The sequence below is a fragment of the Oryzias latipes genome, chromosome 6, assembly GCF_002234675.1.
Source record: "Oryzias latipes chromosome 6, ASM223467v1".
NCBI lineage: Eukaryota > Metazoa > Chordata > Actinopteri > Beloniformes > Adrianichthyidae > Oryzias > Oryzias latipes.
In genome coordinates, this window is record NC_019864.2 from 24,933,469 (window position 1) to 24,960,670 (window position 27,202).

The 27,202-nt window shown below is 37.2% G+C and overlaps 2 protein-coding genes across 4 annotated transcripts in view; both read left to right on the plus strand.

Moving 5' to 3' along the window:
* Window positions 1-17,168, plus strand: part of nlrc5 (NLR family CARD domain containing 5) — a 32,525-nt gene extending 15,357 nt beyond the window's left edge. For both annotated transcript variants that reach the window (XM_011476349.3, XM_020704166.1), the window contains 36 exons: window positions 525-608; window positions 767-850; window positions 965-1,054; window positions 1,243-1,323; window positions 1,427-1,510; window positions 2,451-2,534; window positions 3,085-3,174; window positions 3,286-3,333; window positions 3,433-3,462; window positions 3,572-3,655; window positions 3,747-3,830; window positions 4,720-4,809; window positions 5,399-5,458; window positions 6,111-6,194; window positions 6,288-6,371; window positions 6,496-6,585; window positions 6,708-6,770; window positions 7,033-7,116; window positions 7,696-7,779; window positions 7,856-7,942; window positions 8,070-8,129; window positions 8,573-8,656; window positions 8,753-8,836; window positions 8,905-8,988; window positions 9,118-9,192; window positions 9,348-9,431; window positions 9,530-9,613; window positions 11,939-12,037; window positions 12,129-12,212; window positions 14,058-14,141; window positions 14,456-14,539; window positions 14,614-14,697; window positions 14,775-14,852; window positions 15,170-15,253; window positions 15,484-15,567; window positions 15,686-17,168. In XM_011476349.3, coding sequence (XP_011474651.1) covers window positions 525-608; window positions 767-850; window positions 965-1,054; window positions 1,243-1,323; window positions 1,427-1,510; window positions 2,451-2,534; window positions 3,085-3,174; window positions 3,286-3,333; window positions 3,433-3,462; window positions 3,572-3,655; window positions 3,747-3,830; window positions 4,720-4,809; window positions 5,399-5,458; window positions 6,111-6,194; window positions 6,288-6,371; window positions 6,496-6,585; window positions 6,708-6,770; window positions 7,033-7,116; window positions 7,696-7,779; window positions 7,856-7,942; window positions 8,070-8,129; window positions 8,573-8,656; window positions 8,753-8,836; window positions 8,905-8,988; window positions 9,118-9,192; window positions 9,348-9,431; window positions 9,530-9,613; window positions 11,939-12,037; window positions 12,129-12,212; window positions 14,058-14,141; window positions 14,456-14,539; window positions 14,614-14,697; window positions 14,775-14,852; window positions 15,170-15,253; window positions 15,484-15,567; window positions 15,686-15,767 — 2,887 coding nt within the window. In that variant the 3' untranslated portion in view covers window positions 15,768-17,168. The remainder of the gene's footprint in view (window positions 1-524; window positions 609-766; window positions 851-964; window positions 1,055-1,242; window positions 1,324-1,426; window positions 1,511-2,450; window positions 2,535-3,084; window positions 3,175-3,285; window positions 3,334-3,432; window positions 3,463-3,571; window positions 3,656-3,746; window positions 3,831-4,719; window positions 4,810-5,398; window positions 5,459-6,110; window positions 6,195-6,287; window positions 6,372-6,495; window positions 6,586-6,707; window positions 6,771-7,032; window positions 7,117-7,695; window positions 7,780-7,855; window positions 7,943-8,069; window positions 8,130-8,572; window positions 8,657-8,752; window positions 8,837-8,904; window positions 8,989-9,117; window positions 9,193-9,347; window positions 9,432-9,529; window positions 9,614-11,938; window positions 12,038-12,128; window positions 12,213-14,057; window positions 14,142-14,455; window positions 14,540-14,613; window positions 14,698-14,774; window positions 14,853-15,169; window positions 15,254-15,483; window positions 15,568-15,685) is intronic.
* A 1,589-nt stretch (window positions 17,169-18,757) lies between these two features.
* cpne2 (copine 2) overlaps window positions 18,758-27,202 on the plus strand; it is a 55,223-nt gene continuing 46,778 nt past the window's right edge. Inside the window, exons 1-3 of one of the 2 annotated variants that reach the window (XM_020704167.2) lie at window positions 18,761-18,996; window positions 20,330-20,399; window positions 23,399-23,598. In XM_020704167.2, the coding sequence (XP_020559826.1) occupies window positions 23,422-23,598 (177 nt within the window). In that variant the 5' untranslated portion in view covers window positions 18,761-18,996; window positions 20,330-20,399; window positions 23,399-23,421. Of the gene's footprint in view, window positions 18,997-20,329; window positions 20,400-23,398; window positions 23,599-27,202 lie in introns of both variants that reach the window. The other variant, XM_004069752.4, reaches the window with a different exon arrangement.

A 27,202-nucleotide genomic window follows, 5' to 3' on the forward strand; every position in this document is an offset into this window, starting at 1 on the left:
GATCCTCCTGGTAAAATAAAGGCCAAATAAATAAATATATAAAGTGACTATTCGCAAGTATTTACAGCAGGGTTGGGACTACAGTTAGGGTTAAGGGTAAAATACGTGCCGCAAATGCAGCATGTCCATCTTGGCTGCACGTATTACGTATGGCTTAGATGAATTTCCATCATTTTCTTTGCATAGTCACATGTAAATACATGCAAATAACATTGGCCATAAATAAAAATAAAACATTAGAAATCCAATTTGAAAAGCATTTAAAACAAGCTATGGTCTTTAACTAAATCCCATCTTAAAATTTTTGGTTTAACACAAGTTGGAGGTAATTATTTTCCTTTTATTCCAGTTGTTAAGAGCAACAGCACTGCAAAATCACATTTTTAGATTTAGAAAATACTTAACACAGGAAGGGTTTGTTATGTGGGTGTTAGAGGATGTCCACACCCTCTTCCAGGAAACCAAAGGTGCAGTTGCTTTCTGGCATGAAGGATTTCACGAGCATATCATCTTCTTTTCTTTAGCTTGTTAAATCAGAAATGGAACAAGCTGGAGATGCAAAACCTGGTGAAGTCACTGGTTAACTGTCCTGCTTTGTCAGTCCTAGAGTAAGTAACAAATGCACTTTCTGGAAAACTTGCACATCAAAGTGAGGCAAAAATGAAAAAAGAAAGCAAATGTAACCTCTTTTGTTTCCCTAATTTCTTGTTTTCATGTCATACAAACTTGCTCTGTGACAGTTGTTCTCTGTTTTTGTTCCCCATAGTCTTTCTGGAGGCTGCTGGGATGATGAAACTCTAAAAGCATTTACATACTTTGTTCCAAAGCTTAAGATCTGTAGAAAGATTGTGTGAGTAAAAATTCCTTTTCTAAATTATAGAACCCATATCAGTTTCATCAGTTTATTTTGGGATCATATGGACGGCAGCACAGCAAACAACAATGTGTCTCTATTTTCTCTCAGCTTGGATGACAGCTGCTCATCAGTGGAGTCTTTGGTGATGCTGGTTGCTCTGCTGTCTGACTGTCCTCTTGTTATTGGGCTGAATATAAGGTACAAAAAAACACTGATCCTCCTCTGTAAAGCACAGATGCAGAGCTCCATGTCTGCCTTCAAACCTTATACACACAACATGGTAATCACACATTACCACAGGAAAGCATTTCTTTGTGAAACTAGGATAACTCTTAAAACTGGGGCTGCTTTATTTTTAAACAACTGTGTGAATCTTTATGCTTAAGATTGCAGAACCCTGTCCAGGCATCTCTGGTGTTTGCTGGAGGAACGGAAAACCCCTCAAGTGAAATCTCTAAAACACTATGGTCTGTTTTACCTTGCAGATAAAAAAAATATTCTTTTTTGTAATGTTTAACATTTTTGATCATAATTCCATTGAATATTGTATGGGACTTTTGTCTCTGATAGTCTTAGCTGCTGTAAACTGGTTCCCGCTCACCTAGAAAGAGTTTGGCAAAGCCTCAGAACCACTTCAGGTCTCACTCAGCTCAAGTAAGTTGCATTCAGAAATGTCACATTTAGAATTCTGCAAGTGTAATCCAAAACAGGTTTTCCCATCAATTAACACACCTCCTTACCTCAGATTCTGCTCTTGGACTTATATTTGAGCTGATTTTGAATTTGAAAAACAGCTTTCTGACTTCTTTTCCACTGTCTATATCTCGATTTAGACCCATTGTAAACCATTTTTTAGGTCTTATATAGACAATTGTACATGAGCCATTGAGCCTCCATCTTGGTTTAACACAAGGCAGTTGTTCAGAGTGCATCCACTTGAAATGTGCTGTGGTTTTAGAAAAAAAAAACTTTACACCTCCAAAACCAGACCATAATCTTGTAAAAAAAAAAAAAAAAGTTTTTTTCTTTTAACTTCCCCCTTTACAGCAAATAACCTCATCATTTACACAGGTGCTCAACTTCAGTTTTACATTGCTGTGGAATAAGTTCATATTTGAAGTAAAGAGATGCTAATTTGATGGAGGTCCCAGTTCTCTGGGTAGAAGTCCATGACGGGGCTTTTGATAACAGCAAGAAAAAAAACTGGACTTAATATTTGATAACTGATTGTGGAACAGGATGGCTGTTTGTAGTCAAGGTTTGGCTCTAATATAATGTTGATCAAAGGTACCATGAAAAGATACTGATGTTTAAAGGTTGGGAAACTATAAAACAAAAGATATATTTTAAATGATTGTTTCAGTTACAAAAGTTGAAATATTAGGTTTATAAAAATTCGTCAATTTACTTAATTTGTGTTTAATGTGGGCTACTAAGTATTGTTTTATGTGGCTTCAGAGAAAAAGAAACCATTGATGAAGTTTGAACTTGTCATCTGTGTATCCATTGAGTAAACCTGCTGCGCTTTCTTTCAAAGCGTCACATTGTGATGTGTTAAAGTTGTTAGATTATCTCCACATTCTTCCTTTTCCAGCTTGTCCAGTAATTGTTTGGGTGACAAAGGTCTGAAGAAGTTGTTGGATATTCTGCCTCATTTAGACAAAATCCAAGAAATAAAGTAAGTTCAGCACATGTCACAACTCTAATACTGATGTTTCTAACCAGAGGTGTCAGATTATAAAGATAATCAGAGGCTGACAAGAAAAATGTGAAAGAAAGTGTGCTAGAACGTTTTGATAAAACAGCAAGTTTAAAAAAAAGTTTTTTTTTGTTTTGTTTTTTTTTTACTTTCGATTTTGTCTTTGAAAAAAACAAACTTTTTTTTTTTTTTTGGGGGGGGGGGTTACTTTCAATTTTGTCTTTTTTTAAAAAGGATTTTTTTTTTTTTATTATTTCCATGTATGACTTCCTGTCCTTGAACTGGTGGTAAATTATTTAACCCTAGTCTAAATCTTCTTATATTTGTTCATAACGTTTAAGTTGCCAGAACCTTTACTTTCAATTTTGTCTGGAAAAAAAATCAAGACAAGCTTGTTTTTTTCGTTTTTGTTTGTTTCTTATCTAACAAGTTTGTTGACATTGACAGTTTGTGTGGTTCAGTGGTATTTCCAGTGATCGACCTTTGAATGGTAACTCTGTTTTCCTGGCTGTTGCTCTTCTTTTGTTAGTGCCAGTAACAATGACCTCAGCATGGAAGGAGCAGTGATGTTGGCAGGGGCTCTATGCTCCCATAACCACTTGACACAAGTTCAGATCAGGTACTTTTTTATGCCTTTTTTGTTGTTCCTTTTCCTTTTTTTTACCGCAATGAGAATCATTGTTATATGTATAATTTCTAATTATATTGAGCTGTGTTTTTCTTTTTAAAGTCATGAAGGCAAAGGTCAGGTGATTTTACAATTCAACCCTGAAAAAAGGTACAAACTTTTTCTCAAAAACTTTCAAGAATTTTTAAATTCAAAGAATCTTTTTTTTTTAAATAGCAAACTTTTTAATGTTTCCTATCTTTTATTTAGTGAAATCAAACAGCAAACAAAGACATTCAGGTACTCTGACTTCATAGAGAAAGGCACAATGTGTAATGTATTTCCAGGTTTTTTAATTACACAAAGCAAGAACTAACTCAAACCTCAATATTGCTGATCTTTCTTCCAGAATACTGAACAGCAGCCTTTCAACTTCGGTTATAGCTAAAGTTTGCAGTATGCTGGTCAACTGCGTCTTTCACTTGGACTTAGAGTAAGACAAACAAAGGAAAATATGCTCTCTTTCTTTTAACACTGTAAAAGAGCTTTTGTATGGTAATATATATGTCCTTGTAATGTTTCAGGTTCTCCTTCTGTTCATTTGCTGAAAAAGCTCTTAAAATGATGCTAAGAATGTTGCCTCGGATGTCATCTCTACAAAAACTCGGGTACACATTTGACTAAACTAAATTTTTTCATCTATTTTACAGCTTACTATCCCAGAATAAGCCTTTCTCTGTAGCTTGACTTTACAAATGTAGGCCTCAGGGTGTTTTCCCCTCAGGGTGTTTTCCCCTGAGGCTCTTAGTTCCAGCTCTGATACTTTTACTCAGCTGCTTATGGTCATTTGTGTTTCAACATTACTGTGACTGTTTAAGTATATGAGACCTCAAGTTAGTTTGCTTTAATGAGCCAATTATTTTAGCTCATATTTTATTTTTGAATACATTTTTAGGAGAAAGTATTTGTAATTGATTTCTTACGACTGATTGAATGAATGTACATACACGCCTATAATAGTCTCATAACATCCTGGATAAATAGTGCCGCTTGCAAAGCTTTATACTTGATCATTGCTGTTGAAATAAGTTCATATTTTACATAAAATACTTTTAAGAGAAAATGCTGCAAATGCCCATTTCTTCCTCTAAACTTCAAGCTTTTCATCACCGGTACTTTATTTCCAACAACTACAGGCATCAAAAAAGGAAAAGGCCACTTCCCTTATTGACTGAAGGTTTGATAGCCATCAGCTGAGGGAGGTTTCAGTCTTTATTTTTGAACTCCATTAACTTTATTGCTAACTCTACTAAAAAATGTTTTACAGCTCTACTCAAGAAGTGATAAATAGAATTTTTTTGTTTGTCCATCTTAACACATATATTAAAAATATTAAGTACAATAAACACAAACAAAATATGCTCAGGGAAACAGGGATAATCATGTTTCTGCGCCACATTTTTAAAATATTCAGAATATTATTGAGAGAATGCTTAGCTTCATTGTTAACGATAATGTTTTCTTTTGAATAAATGTTATCACTTCTCTCCTTCTCAGTGTTGAATGCAGCATCACTTCTACAAAAGATGCTCTCACTCTGGTCAGCTGCTTGAAAGACAATAATCGAGTTACTTCAGTGGATCTCAGGTAACTCAAGCTGCATTTATCTAAAGGTTCAATTTTGGGACTATTGTGTCACACCCCCTCCGCCTTGTGTTTCATTTTACTATGTGATTCTCAAGTATTTAAAATGAAAAAAACCTGTTGGGATTTTAACAAGAAAATCCATGCTTACAATTTAAATTCTTAATTAAAAAAAACAAAAAAAACTATAATTTCATCAACCTACTGTACTATTTTGCTATGAAAAAATAATAAAAATATAACAAATGCTCCATATCAGTCGTCATTTATTTTAAAGTGACTAATAATAAAATAGGATTTGGCAGATATGTATCTCTTTATATATAAACCAATGGTGCATTCTTCAGTTGTTGCAATCCTTTTTCATCCATTTAGGTTATTTTTTCCTCGTAAATAGTTATTTTAAACTGGCAGATTGCACTTAATTTTGAAAGATTTACCTTTGCTTTTCATGAAAGATTGACATTTAATAATAATAAGAATCATTTTGAAATTTGAAAGTCTGTTGTTTTAGACATTGATGTATCTTCCAGTAAAATAATGATCATATGTGAGTAAACTTGATAACCGGATGCTTTGAATGCTTCTTTAGTCCACAGGGTGAGTCCTTCATCAAGTTTGGCTGCATGAAAACAGAACACGTCATCTTCAGGTTTGTGATCAGTTATTAATAGCATTTTAGACACTTTCCAAGGGTTGCATGGTGGAGCAGTGGTTAGTAGTTAGTGGTTAGCGCTCTTGCCTCACAGCAAGAAGGCCCCTGGTTCAAGTCCCAGCTGGGGAAACTGAAACAGAACATCAAAGGGGGACCTTTATGGGTAGAGTTTGCATGTTCTCGCCGTGCATGCGTGGGTTTTCTCTGGGGACTTTGGCTTTCTCCCACCGTCCAAAAACACGGGTCATTGGTTTCTGTAAATTCTCCATAGGTGTGAATGTGAGTCATGGGTGTGTGATTGTGGCCATGCAATAGACTGGTGACCTGTCTAGGGTTTCCCTAGCCTTTGCCCGCAGGTGGCCGGGATAAAACGGATTAGAAGATGAATGAATGTTTGCAATTCCATTTTTTTTAAGTCCATAACAACGTTCTGTCAAATACACAATAAAATGGCTGTTAATTTGTTCAAAGGTGTGAGGAGTGATTTTTTTTTTTTGGATAAAGGTTAAATTGAAACATGTTACATACGTACGATGTGCTTTATGTGTTGTGTTTTTTTTCTCCTGTGTAATGAATAACAGAAACGTCATATTATTTCACCGCCTGAGATGTTTATCGTTCTGTCCTGGTCTGTTTCTGTCTCATGCAGGTTAAGTCACTTCTTCTTCAGGGAGGAGAACATTCAGATGCTGCTTCAGATCCTGCAGCAGGGAGTGCAGCTGTCTTACCTTGAGTAAGAAATTCAAGAAACACATTTGAATCACCTGCATACATGGCCAGGTCTCTGTTGATGATCAGTGGAACTGCTTGGGTTTCTTTTATTTAGCTTGTCAGGCAACCAGTTAGGAGATGCTGGAGTGAAGAGCTTGGTGGATTTTCTACCAAACCTTCAAATAAGCTGCTTTGTCAAGTGAGTAATGTTGTCATTACTGTTTCTTCCTTCTTTAGTTTAAGTTGTAGATGATGGAAAGCATTAGGCATATGGTGCAATAGAAATTGTGGTTTTTAAACATGTAAAAAATGTCTTCTCACAGTGTCAGCAACAATGGACTGAGCCAGCAGGGGCTTCTTGATGTGGTTTCAACTCTCCACAGCTCTTCTGATGCCTCTGCTGTGGAAGTCAGGTCAGTTCATGCTTAACGATTTAGCAAAAACCTAAATGTAAATTAATCAGATTATTAAACAAACACAAGTCAAAGTGCATTCTTAACATCTTTGCTTGTCATTTTTGTATGTTTGTTGACAGTTTGAGCGAAGACGAGAGGTGTCTCATTCGGTTTGAAGAGGGAAATCATGAAAAATCTTTAAGGTAAATATCAGTTAAGCTTATAGAAACCACGTTTTGTAAGGGCTGTTTAAGTAGATCTGATTTTTTTTTGTTGTATTCCATCAAAAATATACGACATTTATCATGTTGTGTAGATTAAAGCAGCTCTGTATGCTGTGATGTTGTTATTGTGAGGTCTAAAACTGAACTTGGAATTGAAAATCCTGCAAAGGAAACCTCAATCAGTCAACCTCAAACCATCAACCTTAAATCTTTTCTTTTTCTTTTGGTCATTGTTTACTAGTGTCAGAAACTGCAGTCTGCAGCGGGATCATCTAATCAGATTGGCAGAAATTGTGTCCAACTGTCCAAGTTTGAGCAAAATAGAGTAAGTACATTTTACCTGTAACTTTTTATTAGAGTATTTTAATAGACTTTAATTTTAACCACAAGCCATTACCTATTGGTCAGAACTGGAGAAACCAAATGAAAAATGTTAACCAAAAAGACTGACTGATTGGTGGATAATTAGCATAACAAAAATAAAAACTGCTGAAGGGAAAACAATTTTTTGAGGTTTAAACCCCATATTCTCTGTATGCCATTAAAATTGCTCTGATAATTCTTCTCTTTGTTTGATCTTTTTGTCTTGTTACTCTCTAACAGTTGCTAAAATAAAAAGAGATCTTCATCATCTATTGAGTCTACAAACAGACCTAAAGATTCTTGTAACTCCACCTTATATAATCAGTTTTTCTTAACAGTAAAGATCATCAGAAGTGTTGCATTTGGAGTTGATGCCCTTAGGTCATGGCTTGCAGTTCTTTTTTTATTTGGTGATATAAAGATAAAAAGATTCCAACAAAGAAAACCCTAATAGATAAAGGTTTTTATGGTGACGGAGTGGATAGAACATGTGTTTCGGTCACTGACACTGGAGTCATTCATTGGTCTCATTGATCCACAGATTTGAGAACAATCTTCTGCAGTCAGAGTGGATTGAAGGTTTTTTTAACATGTTCCAACCCCGTCAAACAGCATGCAGTGTCAGGTAGGAGAAGACTGCACATTTATTTGGGCTCTTGAATCAAATGCTTGACTTTTTATGCTGTTTTTTTTTAAATCAGTTTTGAAGAAAGTTGGTTTAAAGCTGAACAAGCTGTTGATCTACTGCGTCACTGCCTGGAGATCAAGACCAACATTCAAACAATCAGGTGATGCATGCAAAGGTTTGCATGCAGACCACTCTTATCACAAAAATACAGACTCAAGCGATCACGAAAAGCCACAACAGAGAGCTTCAAATCACGTCTACGTGTTATTTTCCTCTTCTCCTTTTAGAATTCATCATAAAACTCTTCATCTGACCATGAAGGAAACCTTTGCTCTGACTTCTGCAAGGTGATGAATTCAAGAGTTTAAAACAACTACACAATGAGATGCTAGATATGAATGCAATATGAAAACAAGAACTTGAAATAACCCAGGCTGTTTGAGTTACGTAGGAAATTTGAGACGTCATTGTTTCTTTATTTCCACTTCCTGTTGAAGGATGGGGGGGGAGTCAAGTGCTATAGTAATCTTTTTACAGCTTATAGTAATCTTTTTACAGCTTGTTCTTAAACTTGTTTCTTTAGTTGCGACTGATGCATAAATCATTTTTAAGATGAGAAAAAAAGTGCAGCTGTAATTATTTTTGTGTTTTTAAAAACAAAATTGTTAAATTAGAACATGTACCGTTGTAGTTCTAGCTGATTTTGGATGATAAAGTCATAATCTAGAGCTCCTGGTCCTAAGAGAAGAACTGTAAAAATAAAATGAGTTCTTCTTTGCTCTCCTCAAAGCCTTGTTGACAGAGCAGCAGCTGTGGAACAGAAAGCATCGATGTGCAGCACCACCCAACGCTTCCCTTCACTGAAGGAGCTGGAGTTAGTACTTTCTCATGAAAACATTTCATAAAAAGGTTTTTTGCTTTGAAATAAATTGCATTGTTCTGGGTTTAATATGTTTTCCTGTTGCTTCAGCTTCTCCCTCGATATACTGGACATTGAAGAACATCAGTTTCTGTGTTCCCTCCTGCCTTTGTTGCCAAATCTCACCAGTCTCAGGTGAAAACTGTCTCTTTGAAAACCCCAGTCTGCTGAAGTTCTTGGTTGATAAAATCTTCTCTTTGCAGTGTTGCGATGAAAGTGGGATCTGTGTCTGTGGTTGAGGAGCTCTCACAGGTCATCTCGCAGTCTTCCTCCATTCAGTGCTTAAAGTGAGTCGGAAAGGCCCAAACATGGTTAATGCTCACATGACTATACTGACGTCAGCAGTTTGGATAACATTGAAGTTCATGACTGATTTGTCCGTTTCTGAGGTTGTAAAGTAAGTCTTTCTCTGTCAGTCTGTCAGGTCATGTCATTAATGACACAGCCGCTCACAGCATGGCAGCGTTCTTACCTCGCCTTCGATCGATCAGGTAAGAATTTACCCATCGGTCTTCTCAACAGAGCTTGGTTTTTGTAACTTGAATGACGGGGTCAGAGAATGGCGTGCTTTAATAGGAGTGCATGCTGCAGATTCATTTGAAAGTTTCCTCCCCTTCTGGCAATAAAGCAGTATTTTCCTCTGCAGTCTGTCCCACTGTGTGTGGTCTCCAGCTGCAGAGCTGCAGGTCATCGAAGCCCTGCAACAGAGCATCACTTTGCAGAGCCTGTGGTGAGACATGCATGCAGATGAATATGTGGGAGAAATAACTGTTTTTAAACTACACACGTTTATAATTTCTTTATGTCTGTTGCTACATGAACTCCAAGTCTGGACTGTGTGCAGTTGAGCGATGGGGGTTGGACAGCTTTAGCTCAGGTCCTAAAGAACAGCAACTCTATGCGGTGCCTCAGGTGAGAAAGAGTTCCTAAGAACCCCAAGAACCCATTTGGAATCAAATCTCTTACCAGTGTTCATTTATTAATGTTCACAACTCATATCAGACATTTTTTAGTTGACATGGTAGCTGTGTTTTTTAAATGGTTACAGTAAACTTTGAAAACTGTCAAATAAAATGAAAAATCTCTCCTTTGAGCTTTTGTGGTTAATCTTGCAAAACGTTCTGCTACACCTGAATGATTCAACAGACTTAAGGGTTTAGACAAAGTTAAACATCTTAAACCTGATCTCTGTCCTTAAAAGCTCCTAAACTTGATTACACTAAAATAAGGCCCTATAAAGTATTCCGTTGTCTTAAATTCAGGTGAACGGGTCTTAAAGTTTTCTCGTCAACTGATCTGCTGTTCTGTCACAAAAAACCAAAACATTTCCAGGATGTGCTTTGTCGGGGGGTCGTGACCTAGTGGTCAATCGTCAGCTAGCTAATTCGCTTTTGCTCGTCATTGCGGGAAAAAGGGAAAGTTCAATTTTATGGAGAAATGGTCTTTAAACTTGCGGTGCTTGAGACTGATTAGTGATTATTGATTAGTGCAAATTCTTATGAAGCAAACTGCTTAGTTCGCAGAAAGACATTTAAATTTGGCACAATGGGGATCATAGCGATCGAATTGCATGTATAGAGCAAGAAAGAGCAGACTCAGGCTGTTTGTGTCGTTTTCTTTTTTTATACAGTCTTAAATTAGATTCTGAGTTTTTTTTTTAAAAGGTCATAAAAATGTTTACATTTAAAGGTATATCTGTAGACACCCTGCTCTGATGTGCTCACTTTACACGGAAACTTTCTCCAGTTAAAAATAACAGATATTTTTACTCATAGGACCATGTTCAGTGTTGATGAAGGGCAGAAAGAGAGAACTGTCACTTTAGGATCTTCAGCACCCATCGGTTTTCCGGGAACCTCAGGCACATTTGTAAACGGATCTCGTGCGAAATCATCAGCGCTGACTGCCGAGTTTTTCCAAACTCAAACTGCATTTTATCATGTCAGCTTTTAATTTTAACTTTGAAAAGAAAGCCTGAATTCTTCTCTAATTTGTCACATTCAAGCCCTAGACAAGCCCTAGGCTGTTACTTCAACTTCTTAAGACCTGAGCTCATATTTGCGCCAAACCTCTACTTCACATGTAGCCACAGGGCCCCAATTTAGTAGAATTAACTACAGTGATAATATAACCAACTCAAGGTTGACAATAAAGTCATCCCACTAAAGAAATCTCTAGGGTCACCAGCAGTGCCTGTTGACAAAAAAATGAGAAAAAGAAATAATCGTCACAAGAATAATGTGAGAAATGTTGTCCTCAATGTAAGAAAAAGGCTGATTCTGTCAGACATTTAGTCACTCTAGCTGCTTTAAACCCTTGAAATTGATCCTCTGTCATAAAATTCAACAGTGCTTAAAGTTCCGACCCTTTTTTAAAACTATAGCTACAAATTCGTAAAATTAATTAGAAAAAAAAAAAAAAAAGATTAATGGAGAAGTTTTGCTTTCTGAGGAGTTTCTTTTATAGAAATGTGTTGGAATATCAAATGTGTAAAATTACAAAATGTTTGTGTTTTTTAAAGCATAAACACATTTAAATGTATTTAATTTAAACAAATGTAGTCTTTTTTTTTTAAGAAAGCCTGTTTCTCTCTACTACAGCACAATAGTAACAAGGTGCTTTACAACTGGACTGGGAAAGTCTTTAGAAAGGGGCATGTGAGAGCCGGAAATAGGACTGAACCATTCAAAGTAATCTTGCTGCTGTCGCACCAACGCACGTCACTCATTTATATCCCAGGCCACTCTCACTATTTACGGTGCAATTCACTGTTGCTGCCAAAGCTGCAGCTCATACCTCGACTTGTAGCCACTGAAGCTGCAGTTTATCATTCCAGCATGTCATCGCCTCTGTATAAACCTCATTATAATTTAGTGGGCTCTAATTCCAATATTGCATCTCCTCTCTTGTAGACTTATAGGTAGACAGGATCATTCTTCATTTCCTGTTCTGTCGTGGTGTGAAGGTGTAAAATATTTGTAAATGTTAAAGGACAAAGTCAAAGCACAGGTGGTTTAGTGCCAGGTCTGTTTAGATGGTTTAGCGACATTTGTCTGTGGGAAACTGATATGATTAGATTACTGTGAAGGACTCCTGCAAGTCAGGAAATTGATATTATTAGATTACTGTGAAGGACTCCTGCATGTCACAACATCCAAAGTATTTTGGTTCCCTTTAATGTTTCACTTTGGCATGCAAATAGTAAGTTTGATTGTAGATTTGTTCTGATGTTTTAAGGCTAGATGAGATTGGAAAAGCAGCTGGACAAACCGAGGCGGACAGGATGCTGGATCTCCTGACTGTCATGGAAGGAAACAAACAAATAGAGGAGATTGGGTTAGTGTTTCCCCTCTTAAGCAGGATGTGATCAACCTCCTCTCTTTTCATTATAACTGACCTTAACGAGGACAACCGGGTCTTTTCTCAGGTTGGACGGCTGGAGGATGTCTGAAGGGGGGATTCAGCAGCTGACCCATTTCCTGCCTGACTGGAAAGAGCTCAAAATAATCTGGTAAAACATGATATACGTTTGTGTTATTGTTTTTTGTATTTAAATTAGATGTTTCAATGCAAAATAAAGTTGTTCTTTGTTTTAAGACATGTTAGTGGTATTTGTAGCTTTATAGTTAAGTTTTAAGTTAAGTTTAAATATTGTGCAGGAAAAGGCTTTTTTTGCCGTGGAAGATGTTGATTTTATGCACAGATTTATTTGATAAAAATTTTCTTTCTAATTAACATCTCTTCATTCTTTGAGCTTCGTTCTTACAGAATTCTGTAAATTATTCAGCAAAACTATTTAACATGCTTTGACTTTTCAAAGTGACAAAGGAAAATATCTTCATGCAGTTTCCAACTTTTCCTGTCATGAAAACAAACTTCTCCTCAGACTCCCAAAGTCATGGGATTTCAGTAAAAAGGCCCAAAAGTTTTCTATTTAGCTCCATGAGATCTTTTTTGTGATTAAAATTGACATACCATGAGCTCATGTCCAGTACAGAAGACATTAGGGCTGCACGATTTGTGGACAACTTGCGATGTGTGATATTATGATCAATATTGCGATGACGATATAACTTGCGGGATATGAACAAATGGCCAAACAGCCAAAAACATTTCCATTTCGCTGCAACATTTCATTTGAATAAAAGTCAAAAATACCTGGAATTATATTCCAAATGACCTTCATAGGAGGCCAACATCTAACATAAAAGCTCCAGCCGATTGTTCAACAATGTGAAAGGCTCCATCTGATTGGTCAAATGCATAAAGGCATTTATTTGATTCATTAAATATTTCAAGCTGCAATATGATTGCACATTTAAGGTTTATATGGATAAGGTGATATGGATATTGCACAGTTTGAAAATCGCGATAAAGATAAATTTGCGATATATTGTGCAGGATGCAAGATGTTAATAAATTGAATGATGAAAGTCATTTTTCTCACACTCTGGGGCTCAGTCGCTAAAGGTCTAATAGTAAATGGCGTATACTTATTTACTGCTTTACTCTCTTCTCAGATGGCCCAAAGCGCTTTACAGTCCCAGTCCGATTCACCCACACACACACACATTCACACACTGATGGCGGCTCTGTTGTTAAAAACTGGTGCCAACGTATGACCACCAATGTGGAGTTCAGTGTCTCGCCTAAGGACACTTAAACACTTGGGCAGGTAAACCTGTGATCTCCCAATCAGAGCTCAACTGCTCTACCATTGCCCCACATCCCCCCCATGTGGAAGGACAGATTGTGGAAGTGAAAGACTCTGCACTGCTTGTGTGTTTTCTTTCCCTTCCCATGGTTCCTCTGGCTTTGACTTTGTAGGTTTTATTAACTGAACGTCAGGTTTTTACGGCATGTTGGTTATATCGTGTTTGGATAAAAGTAACACACATTTTCTTAAGCTGATTTTTAAAAAGAGGCCTTTTGCCGGACGGCAGATGTTGTCCTTTCAACCTGGTTCATTGAAGCTTTTTGGATTTATTCTGCTAACTGTCAAAAACCTGACAAGGAAAAGAGCAGAGCTTCTCCAACCTAATATCATGTTTAATGAAAGAGATCATTTCTCCAGGCAAAATCAAATAGAGTTAACAAACATGAGGAAATATCTGCCAGCTCTGTTAGAGGTTTTGAACAGGCCTTATTTAAGCCTTAATTTTTTTTTTGTAGAAGTCATGCTAAATGAAGTTGTTCTATTGTTTTTTTCAGTTGTGACCTTTTGAACTTTAGGGTTTGGGGAGGGAATTACCTCAAAATGAAGCCCTAGAACGTAAATTTGGGCTATACAAATAAAATTGAATTGAATTGAATTGAAATAAGCTTCACCCTGATCTCTGTTGTGTTCGTCCTCCAGTCTCTCCAAGAACTTCATGGGTGACACGGCAGGGGAGAGGCTGCTGGATGCTTTGAAGAGCTGCATCCACATGAGAGAGCTCCAGTACGAGCATGAACGTTTTAACACCTGACTCACGCCTGTACACTGAATCCCTGTAGTCTCACCTGAGCTAAAAGTGCACAGTCTTTAACATTTACAGTAGAACAAGCTAATACAGTACATGTTTAGAGTTATGAAACATCTTTTAAATCTTTCGGTTTTGATTCAGTCATGATCATACAAATTTGTTGTTATTCCAGTTTATTTTTTAATTACGGAAAACGTGTTTTGTTTAAATATTATTTGCTAAAATGCCAAATTCCGTAAAGGACGTTGTCTCGTTTTCTACTATGTGCTGTTTTTGGGTTTTGCTGCAGTTTGTCCAGTAATGACCTTGGCGACCTCACTGCTGCCAGGATGTCTCTGGTTCTGCCGTCACTCACACACCTCACTGTGTTAGAGTAAGTGTAAAAATAAACAAGAAGAATTTCAATTTTTTTTAATGCAGAAAGTTTCCCTTCATCTGTGGATTCAGTATTTCAGAAAACCATCTTGGACGTGACGGCGCCGCCGCTCTGTCCACAGCAATACGGAGCTTAAAGAAGCTCACCCAGATAAAGTGAGACGTGTTTGTTTATGGAAGTCAACACGCCGTTACGAGGCTTATTGTCCTGATTCTATATTTTGTGTTTTCAGTCTTACTTCTGTCGGGACCTCAGAGCTGAGCCTTGTTGCTGCCAGTCTGGCTGAATGCCCCCTCATTCAGGACGTGGGGTAAACTTCAACAAAAAAATAAATACAATGATTAGTGATACGATTGTGACTTTGCCATATTTTACTGGCGTCATTGGTTAAAGTCACAAATTCCAGCGTGTGTCTGATTTATCGGAAAAGTCAATGTTAAGTTTGGTTGATGGTATTTTCATAGACTATTTTATGTCGGTTTAATATGTTTTTCATTTTGGATCTATTCAATATTTTAAGTACTTCTATAGAAGTGGTATTAGTCAGCTTTTTAGAGTGCTCCTCATGATGCAGTGTGTTTGAAAACAGTCTGCTTTTGTCAGTAATGTTTTCTTTGTCCTTTGTAGACTTGGATGGAACAGATGTGGAGATGATGTGGCTCTGCAGCTCTCTGGACTCCTGCCATTCTGTCCCAAGTTAGTTCGGATAGAGTGAGTCAAATTAAACTCTACCTTTTAGCATTTTGAGGAGTTTCTTTTTATTCCGCTCTTATGTTTGCTTTATCAGTTTGTAACTGAAAGACTTCTGATTTTGCTGTACTTCAAACCAGAATGATGCTTGAAGTTAGACCCACTTTGTTTAGAATTTTTCAGGAACACAAATCAGTAATTGCTGGTTTGTGATGTAGAAGTTCTGATGGTATTTTTATTTATTTTTTTAGTTTGGAGTGCAACCTCATAGGTGTTTCTGGAGTGGAGACTTTAGTTAAAGCATCTTGGACCTGTCCTTCTCTGCAAGTCATCAGGTGTTCTTTCTGTAGACTCTTTTGCCATAATCTAATTTCTTTCCATTTTGACATCAATGCCCTTTAACCTAAATATTAGTTTTAACAAAAAAAAACAGCAATATTTTTTCTTGTTTAGGCTGTGGAAGAACAGAGTCCCACTGAATGAGCAGCAGAGATTAATGCTGAAGGACAGGAGGCTGACATTCTCATCCACGTGACCTGTCCTGTTCTGCTGTGTGACGGGGAAAGGCTTTTGTTTTTTCTGATTGTTTTAAAGATGCCAACACATACACTGTTAGGTACTGTAATTGCACTGGATTGAGTTTACAAATGTAGAGACACAAAAGTGAAAAATGCACCTCAGAACTCACACTGATCATATCATCATTTTAGGTTGTGGTCTCTACCTATGCTCTATATTTATTTCTGCTGTTTTAAATGGACAAAAAGTTTTTATCTATAGTTTTAAAGTTGTTTTGTTTTGTTATTTGGTACAGATTTTTCTAGGTGGAGTGTGTAATTTCTGAAAGTGACACTGGATTTTATTAGAATTTAAATGTAATGACTGTTTCTGCTTTCAGGTTCAAAAACATGTGCACCTTGTTTTGATGTGTTTTTATTTATTTATTTTATTTTTTAAAGCAGTAAGTTTTATGGTTAGGTTTGTTGTGATCTGATGAAAGTTATAGAATCATAACCTAGAAAGTTATTTGTCTTCTTTAAACTTCCAAACGCCTAATTTCACTACTGAGGCTATCTCACTCTTTCACCCATAAATACAGTCCTAAAAATAATTTTTAAACACTCTTTTTTTCTCTGTTGCCAAGAATTGTGTTTAAAGGTTCTAAAATGAAAAGTATGGAAACATGTGAACATTCTATTCTTTTTAAATAAACATATTTTATTTTTTCTCATCTTTTATCAGTTGTAAATCCTTTATTAACTATTTTATATTCAGAAAAGCTACTGTAGTTATTGAGTTAAGTTTTCATGAAGTTATTCATGGGACTTGACTAAAAGGACAGAAGCTGGCTGCTGACACGACAGCTGTGATGGCCTTGAATTCCTTCCATATAAACCTTTGGCGCCATCCTGTGGTCAGTAGTGGTAATAAAGAAAATCCCTTGATTCACCTCTGCTGTTAGCTTTTTATTTGATAGGATGTACTATGCTTTACTGTGGACATCTATGTGATATCTTAATTAAACTGTTTTATTTAGTTTTAGGATAGGTTCAAATAAATAGTAGCATAAAAGAAAGACAGTTTACCAACCTGTCATCTGACTATAATTTTCATGCAACATTTTTAAAGATAGTATTATTTAAAAATGCTTATTTATATGAAAAACATTTCTGCTCTGATTATTTGGAAGACTCAGTGATGGCGTGGAGGTTTTAGTGAAGTTGTATTTTTTAAGATTCAAAATCATGCATCTACACTTGATTTGTAATTTGCATCTTAAAGAGAAACATGACTGTTTTTGTTTTTCTTCTGGTAGCTCCAGTGTGTCTTGCATTTTCTCCCGGGACAGCTGGGAAAAGCTCTGTTTTCTGATGCCTTTCCATATATAAGATAAGGAAACAAGAGTAAATTAAAACTACATCTTTTTTTTCCTACATTCTCAGATGTTATCATATTCTTATTTTTATTGTTACAAAATTTGAATAATATGTGATTTTTTTTTTTACAATTGCTGTTGTCAAAGGAGGACCCATTTTAATTTAAAAACTTTATTTAATCTTTCTGAATAGGAGCCATACATTTACAGATTCATATCTATACAAACATAAGTGACTGATGATGGGCTACTGGCTATAAATTATGCATTTTAGAATTTAATTTAAAATATATATGTATATATTTCCTACAAAAATAAAATTGTTTGTACACGCACCAACCATTTAAAGATCGCAATCATTTGTAAAAGCTGTACTCTTCTTAACTATTTTGGAAAGGCATACATTCACACAAAATCCTTATTTTTTAAATGATCTGAACTGTTTCTGTATGGCAAAAACAAGTTAAAGATTAAGAAAAAACATAAATGAGCAAATATCAAATTTATTAAAGTGTTAAAAAAAAGTTTTTTAACAAACAATTTACCATATATTTATCGAATCTTGTGTTTATTACACTTATAATTCCATGACTCTTACTAAATAAAATCTCAACTATTCTTTTTCCAAAACAATATGAATTCATGTAAACCAAAAACATCTTGAAATCATATTATTTGATCTAAACACTGTTTTTTATCGAAAACAGCTGAAGTTGTTACCTGTAGTTGTTTACTAGGAAATCAGACAATAATGTTATGAAACAAGTATAAAGAGATGTTATTCCAAACTCCACTGAGCAATAAAGCATTTTAGTTTTTCAAAAAACTCTATATATTTTTTTATTTTTAGGTTTTAATGATTCAAAAATATGCATATATTTCAGAGATGTCTTTTGTGATACTATTAACAGTAGTGGCACATAAAACTGCAAAGACTGTCCTCCTCCATTGTTCTGAATCTGCCAGAAAACTGCTGATTTTAATTAGTTTTGTACCTTTTTCTGCATGAAAACTCATATAACCACAAAACGAATTACATTTTCTAAGTCACCTTTTAATAGCTGTCATTAAATTACTTCTGAATACTATAAAATGACATCTCAAATGCACTTTATAGACTGTCCTCCTCCTTTGTTCTGAATCTGCTAGAAATCTGCTGATTTTAAAGAGTTTTGTACCTTTTTCTGCATGCAGACTCATAACCATAAAACGAATTACATTTTCTAAGTCACTTTTTAATAGCTGTCATTAAATTACTCATGAATACTATAAATTGACATCTCAAATGCACTTTATAAACTAGCCCCTTTTCTACATCATAATTACTTGGGCTAATTGTGAAGGACTTTTGCAATAACTAGAAAATCCATTAAAAAAAAACAAATTTAAAACTCTTTTTCCAGGATTCTTTGTTCATATTGTCAAAATAATGGTAATGTAAAAATAAAAAGCAATTACTCAAAGGATAAATTTGAACACTTTAATGCAAGGTTGCATTGATTGCTCCCATCTCAGCCATAATTATGGAAAAGCAAACAATTTAAAAACTTTACTCATGCTTTCTGTGAAATGTCGTATGAAAAAAACGGAAGTACTCTTTATGATTTACGCGGCTTTTATTTTGAAAACGGGTCATTTTCCGGTGCTGCTAAGCTAACTCCGTTAGCTTGATGGAGCTCGGTCGGTCCGCTGCGCTGACAGCTTGGAGGATGATAAACGGTCACACTCTGTTGCGCTCCCGCTGGCAGGAACTATGATAACTCCAATTTCTACTCCTAAATAGAATCGAAAAGTGCGTCTCCGCGTTGTTTGTCTTTCTCCCCGCGCGCTATTCGAAGAAAGTATTTGGGTGGAAGGCGTGTTGAGAAGTTCATCATCATTTGCTGAGGTGAGTTTGTTGTCCTCGTAGATGTACACACGTCGTATGGACTTTCTAAAAGGACTGAGAACATGTCATTATTTGTTGAAAAATGGCACACGAAGAAAGTAGAGACCCGCGCTCTCAGCGGATTTGGTTACGGAAGGATGTGGTTGAGGACATTCAGTCAGAGGAGCTCATGATGAGGCTGAGCATCACTGGTGGTGGTACTATAGTTGTTTGTGCTGACTTAAAGTTGGCGCATCTCTCTCAAAAATTGCTGTTTACCCCCAGGATTCCGCAGCCAGTGCGTGTAATTAGATGTAATGAGCACGTGCAGAACATCCCCACCCCCCTGCAGTGTAGAACCTGAGAGGTGAAGGTGTGACTGTGAATGGTCATGTGACGCTTCTTCTTCCTCGCACAAGCATCCTTTTCAGTTTACTTTTTGCATGTTAATGCTAATCCATAGTGGGGAACATGTTTTACTCCATTGTTGTTGTTTACACTGAACGACTGTCTTCTTCATGGTGTGTTTATCAGTCAAACTGCACGACAGAAGCAGCAGGTGTTTGGCTTCTTCTGCTGAGGACTCCTGTCAAACAGCCGACTGGCATCGATCATGTGTGCATTGTATGAGTCCATGAACAATGCTTGCTGCATGGCCACCTCCGTGATATCACTGGAGTAAACGAGAGGAGCACTTTGGTTATGACACATTAGTATCTTAGCAACAGGCAGCATCCTATCACCATGCTGCTGTGAGAACACATCACCTTTTTGGAGATGGGAAGTTGTTTGGTTGTCATCAGAGCTGCTGGGTGTTTGTTCCTCATACTCACACAGACAACAGCTGCGATACACACCAAGCATACATGTTTGTGTTTTCTTTTCAGTCCGTTCTCGCCTGAAGTGGCTCTGTTTTGGCGATTCAATGGGGGCTTTGATCTGGTTCAGGCCTTTACAAGTGTGTCTGAGCGTGTGAAGTGTGTAATGTTTAATCCTGCCCAGGATTGGGGTTTTCTGAGAGCGGCCATGACCAACACCAGTGTAGCTTTCATTTTTTTCCCCCCTCATTCAGCAGGTATTTTTAGCCTAAAAGGATCATTAGCCTGATGAAGCCGAGGTTTTGAGTGGTTTTGAAACCACAAGTGACTCACTGGTAACTGGTATATGTTGATCGTTTAGACATATTCCCGTATTTGTCCTTCCTTCCTGTTTAACACTTCTATAAATGTCAAAACCAGTTGCTTTATAATTGGGATAATCTGCCTTTTCCTGGTCTCTGTGTGGTAACACACTCTGCCTGGCAACAAAATCACACAACCTGTTTGATGCAGCCTTTTGATTTTCTCCTTTACAGCATCGCTTTGAGTGGATCCAGAATTTTTCTATTTCACGTCAGACAAGCATAAAGGAACCTCCCATAAAAGGTGATGAACTATGTTTACCACAAGCTGTTAAATACATTAGACTTTCAACCAATTCCGACTGTTTATGACATTTAAAGACCCAATCCCTAAAAATAGTGGTCTTTTAGTTATGGCTATGCCGTTTTTAGCCCAAAAAAACTTTCATTTTCTAGGACAGTTTCTGCAGAGCAGCAGTAGTTCATTAAAAAATTTGCCTCTTATTTGTGGGCGAGACTCTTGATGCAGAGTCGCCAGTTTCCTATCATCCATCTGTCTACACTCTCTCCCGAAAGCTTACAGCCTGTCACAACCCTAACTCAACATTACCGGTGCGACAACAACGGCGAGCAATATTGGAATTATCCAGCCGTACAGTTTTGAGCCAGATAACAGCTCGATTGTGGACATTGAAAACGTTCATGCATTTATTTGTCTGTAAGTGGATGCATCAGAATTAAGCAAAGCAGGGAGCTTGTGGATTGCCGTTGTAGCTTCTACATCACACCTACATGTTTGTCCAATGGCTTTTTCGCATTTGCTCCTGTTTTACAATGATTTGAATAAAGAAATGCAATTTTAAGCTTAATTTTCTTAATATATATCCTCCATTTTTTTTTAACTGTCACATAAACTCTGCTGAAAATTGTGTTTTTGACATGTTCGTGTAGCATTTTCTCTAAAATTTGTTTCTGAGGTCTCTCCTATCCTATCGTAAAGACCAAATTTTATTTTTTTTTTTTTTTTTAAATCATAAATCTAAAGAAAAAAAATATTTTTCATACAGAAGAGTGGTAAGGATGCATAGACTTCAGCTGTATAACAATCTTAGTGGTGTGCAAATATTGTCAATACATTGGTAAATGTCATTATATGTGTTCAAAACACCTTGAGAGCTCTGCTGGTGTTCATCGGTCCCACTGCTGTTGGAATTGAGCTGTTTTTTAGTCAGCCACTTCCACAGCCCTCTCCCTAAGGGGAAGGGGACAGAGAGTGTGTGCTGCTGGGTGCACTTTGTCCTTTATCATGCAGGCCTTTTTCTGCATACACAGTTTTATATGTTTATGGGGGGGCGCTGCTACAACCCCCTTTTTGAGGAGCCTTCACCCAGCTGATGAGAATCTGAGTCGGGACGGTGCTGCTGCAGAAGCAGAAGCCCTTCAGACATCTGTGAAGTAAGACTGAGGCTCCAAGTCCCAGACTCAGGTCTTGAAGGTTTAGACATTGGTGAGCCTTATTAATCAGGCCCATCTGCCAGGTTAGCTTATTGTTTAAGGGGAACCCCCAAGTACCAAGTAGGTGTCCACTTCTATTGTTGCTCTCCTGTATTGGAAAACCATCTTCTAGGACCTCTTATGTTGATGATGAGGTTCTTTTCATGCACTATGTCTTGATGTTTTCCTAGTCTACAGAGTTCTTGTTTTTAGTTATGCATGAATGCCATGTTAGTCCTAAACTTGACTTTTCCACAGCTCTGGTTCTTGGCAAAAAAAGCCGTGAATGAGCAGCGTGAACAGGAGGGGAAGTCACTCACAGCTCTGTGAGGAGTTAGCCCTGAGAGGAAGACATTCAAATTATGACATTATAAATATCAACAATTTGAAATCATTTGAATCTTTATTAAAAAAAATGTATCAAATCTTTCAATTTATGACTGGATTTTCCCTTTAAGTAATTATATTTTTTTCAGGCATGAAGCAGCCTTCTGTTTGCTTTTACAGAAAGAATTTTTTACATTTGATTACATTGCTGCCACATTTTGTTTACCAAATAAAGGTGGTTTTGTGCCTAAATCTAAAAGAAAACATTATATTAACTTGTGATCCCAAATGAAACCAGTCTTTCAGCAGGGAAACTCATCTCTACTGTGGTCAGCCGATCGGAAGAGTTCAGCATCCAGTTGCCCAGAGAGGTTGTCAGAGCATGCATAGGAAGTTACTGAACCAAAGGGTCTGGGATTATTGTATTGCACATTTTGTGAAACATTAATGCAGTTTCATCATCAGTTTAGTAGTCTGGTTGGTGGATGATGCTGTTTCTGTGTGATCAAAGACTGCATGCGAGTTATGGATAAACTCCAAAATTTGTCGACGTCACACCTCTGTCTTCTTGCTTCTCTGTACATGCTTGGGTTTTTGTGCCCCCCTCTATGCAGATGATGTGCTCCTTTCATGGCAAGTCTCTGCTTGCATCTTTAAAAAGATACACCCTTTCTCCATTTTTGTCACCAGTTTCTGCTACTCAATATCCGTCAGCACACTGTAACTGATATAAAACTGCTAATGTAGATCCATCTTGCATTTCTGTCTAGGAGTTGACAAGTTTTCCAGCAACCTCACAAGTCACCATTTTAATACCGTACTTCAGAATGAGTTGGTTCTTCTGGGACATACATTATGCTAAAATGGCCTTAGCCCTGTACTTTTTTGGTCTAGTATACGCTCCATTGTACTCGTGACTTTTGTGCCTTGTTTATAAAGAACTTTCCAAAATGTTGGAGCTAAATAAAAATGATTTGTAGTTTCAGGCTTGTAAGGCTTTACCAGTCTGCTACCTTCATCCAGACCACAATCTGGATCAAGATGGCAATCACAAGCATTATACTCAATTATATTCAGTATAATGCTTATGATTACAACAATGTCCATGCAGACCGCAATAACATAAAAATTACTACACCATCCAAGAAGATTTAATTAAATTTAATTCAACTCAGTTTATTTTTAAAGCGCCAATTCACATTTACCCTAAGGCGCCACATGAAAGGTAAAAGGCATCAAACTGAGTTAAAATCAATATATTCCAATTTACCGGTAGTCCAGATTCTTCCTAAAAGGCAAAACTGTCCTTATTGTTTTATAATAATGGCGTATACGAGTGACTGATCAGCTTTGTTGTTTTTATTATTAACCTTTCATTTGTTTGTAGCGAGTTTCATCTCTTAAAGTCATATTCGTCACCACATTAAACGTAACTTTCTACTAACAGATTTATCTTTCTTTGTTTCTTGGTGTCTCCTTCAGGGGTGTGTCTGCAACTTCAGAACATGGCCTACACTTTGGGCTTGACTCCTGATGGTCAGTCGTGCCGCGTCGGCCCTCAGCACTGCGTCACCCGGGTGGAGCTGTCCATCACCGCATTTAACCTTCTGGACCGAGATGTAGCCTCCAAGTCAGACCCCTTTTGTGTTCTCTTCCAGGAAGTAGATGGAAACTGGGTGGAGGTAGGATGAGTGTCAAGCCCATTTGAGAGACTGAAATGTAGACGATCCGGAAAAATTGAGCAAGAGAAAAATGCTTTTTTTTTTTTTTTTTTTAACAGAGCTAATGAATTCTTCAAACATCAAATTGAAAATGTTTCAGCTTCTGATTGTTGGGAAGATGGGATGCAAAGGACAAAAAAAGATAAAAATATCTAGTTAGTGTCAAAGTGACTGAAAGTCAGATTCACTTCTCAGAGCAGCAGAAAGGATTGCATATGTAGGTCGTGTTTTTCTGCTGGGTGTGGTCTATAGATTGGAAATCAGATCCAAAGTCTTGATGTTCAGACCATCTGGCATAAGTATGCTAAGGCCAGCAAGAGTGTTGAAGGATTTTTAAGCTTCACTCTTATGGGGCACCAGAACTGCAGATACAGTTAACAGCGATATTTCCCTAAGTAGACTGACTCGTACTTTAACCCTTGTGCTATCTTAGGTGACCCCACCCTTGCATTGACGTGTTCTCCCTACCATGACAAAGGTGGATAAAGGTGGAAAGATTTCATGTAATCCATGGACACCAGTGAAGATCACAAATCATTGAAGAAAAAAGGTTCAGCGCACTGTCTAGTGGGTCTAGATGACCCAACTCCCAATGTTAAAGTGCCTAGGATAGCACAAGGGTTAACTAGAAAAACAGGAAAGAAACCCATGAATTTATAGATCATAGACTATAGATAGTGCTGCATGGAACAAAAACACAAACTTATTTAGATAAAAATACTGCAGAGTTTAGAAAATAAAACCCAAAATTCAAAAAGGGACACAAACTACACTAACAGAAGATCAGAAACCCAAATAAACATCAACCTGTGATATGCATTAAACCATTAACCAGTTTAACCAGAAAATGGTGAAAAACATGGGATCGGCACAGCACTTAATCAAATTAAAAGAGGCTCTTGCCTCACACCAAAAACACCTGAAACAAAACACCAATGGGGGACCTTTCTGTGTGGAGTTTGCATGTTCTCCCCATGCATGCGTGGGTTTTCTCCGGGGACTCCAGCTTCCTCCCAGTGTCCAAAAACATGCTTCATAGTAGGGCTGCACGGTATGAGGAAAACTCGCGACATGCGATATTATTAGTGTATATCAATATTGCGATGACGATATGACTTGCGATAAATGAACAACTAGTCAAAACAACAAAACAATTTCCATTTCACTGCAAAAGTTTAATTTAAATAAGAGTTCAAAATTCCTTAAATTATTCTCCAAATGATTGTCGTCTAAATAGGAGGGCAAGATCTAACATAAAAGCTCCATACGATTGGTCAACAACGTGAAGGGCTCCATCTGATTGGTCAAATGGCTAAAGGGAATATTTTAATACTCTAAATAGTTCAAGTTGCCATAAGATTGTTTTAGCACATTTAAGGTTAACCATTTATTGTGATTTTCAGGCGAGCCAGTTTAGCTCGTGCTGGTTTGCGGCGCCTTCCGTCCGTGAAACCCAGGTTCGACTCCGGGCTGCTCCCTCTTCCCTTCTCTACCTCTGCCGGTTCCAAGCCCGGTTTGAGAAGGTTGCGTCAGGAAGGGCATCCGGCGTAAAACATTGCCAAATTTACCATGCGACTTGTTCGCTGCGGCGACCCTTGATGGGAGAAGCCAAAAGTGGAAGGATTTATTGTGATTTTCGCTGGCTTTTGCGATATGGATATTGCACAGCTTGAAATCGCGTTAACGTTAAATTTGCGATTAATTGTGCAGGCCTACTCCCTAGGTTAGTTGGTTAGTCTAAAATGTCCATAGGTGTGATTGTGAGTGTTAGAAGATGAATGAATGTATGAAGATCCTAATTTAAATACTAAAGATAATTGAGGTCCAGATGGAAACAAACACTGAATAAAATGTTACCCAAACATGGTCCAGAATAAGCTCAGGGCATTATTCTGCCTTAAACATTTTAGCATTAAATACAAAAACCGAGTTATAGGACAAAAAAAGAAGCTGAAAATAAGAGGAATAGTGTAAAGTAAACAAAGTCAAAAGATACTGTATGTTCAGCTTTCAAGTGACGACTGTAAATGAAAATATAATACCTCAAAGATTTTACTAAGGGAGCTGATTTTCTTTTTCTAATTCCTAACTCTTACTTTACTAAATAAACAAAGTTAAATATTTGAGAACTTACGAAAGAGCTTTTTCAAAAACAATTTTCAGCTAACTGAACATTTCTGATATTTTCCAAAGACCCGCTCCAATGAAAATCGTGTTTTTGGTGTTTTTAACATGTTCTAGTAGCGTTTTTCTCATGCTGGAAGACGCATATAAAGAGAACAAGGATTAAAACTTTCCTTCTGGGTAGTTCTTCATCAAATCGTAGTAAATCAGGAGCAGATGAAAAAAAATACTGTTTGAAAAAGCTTGTGGGTGGTACGTATGAACTACAATCGGCAGGACCAGATTTTTTTCCTCTGTGATGATCAGAAGCAAAGACCGAAACACTGAAACACTCGCTCTTTTAATCATTGAAGGGTATGAGCTGACCTTAGATGTAAGAAGCTCAAATAAACGGCCAAGCTGCAATTAGACGTTTAGTGCAGACTTAGTTATTTACACTTTTATAGATTGTTGTCTGAAGGTGTTAACACAGAACATTTTAATAGCATTGAATCCATCTCGATATTATTTTATTTCAGTTTATTACATCATAACTGTCTTGGTTGGAGCTGTAGTCTTCTTCAGCAGAATTTATTTTTGGTAATCAATTACTATCACATTGAAACAGGATTTTCTATTTATTTTGTAACTTTATTAGTGGTAAATTTGGCAAAAGTGCTATCTTATATTGATTTGGATGAGAAGGAAAAAGTTTATCTTGTTCACACTAACATGTATCTTGACCTTCTGACTGCGAGCAATGCAAACTGCTCCTCTGTAGAGGGCATTTCTAAACCACTGCACACTACTGAATTAATACCTTTTGGATTCTATAGAAAACATTTGTGGCTTTTCAATGATACCAAATGTGAAGGACTGGGCCTTTAGGAATTGTAGTTTTGGTGGATTTAACATTTATTTTAATGTTCAGGATTCAACATCAGTGCAGTCCCTACACAGTTGTAGGCATGTTTCTGATCACCGGCTGGGCTGCAGAGATAAACGGTGAACTTCAGGTGTAAGCTTTGCTCTTTTGGAGCTGTGATATATCTGGTTTTAGTTGTTGTTATTTGATGTGGAAGCTGTTGGACTTTCAGCTCCAAAAAAAAAAAAAAAAGATGCTGGTTTATTCCAAAAGTAGCACAACACAGTGAGGCAGGTGTCATGAGGGGTGCATTGGGGGACCTTCCATCACATCATGAGGCTGCCACTGAAGGTTGACTCACTTGAGTTGTACGAATGGAGAGTGTGAAAGTCAGGTGTTTGTGTGGTATTTTTTGGTGGGTTAAACAGGACACTGGGTGCAGAAGAGGATCACGATGGGGAAGTTTGGGTGTAGGCATGTCGTAGGCTGCAGCTTCAAGGCTCTTCTGCATCCAACAGCTGATCAACAGGGCAATCTGGCTTTTCTGTATTTGTGTGTAATTGTGTAGGCGAGAGCCTCGGGTTGCAGCTAGCTGTC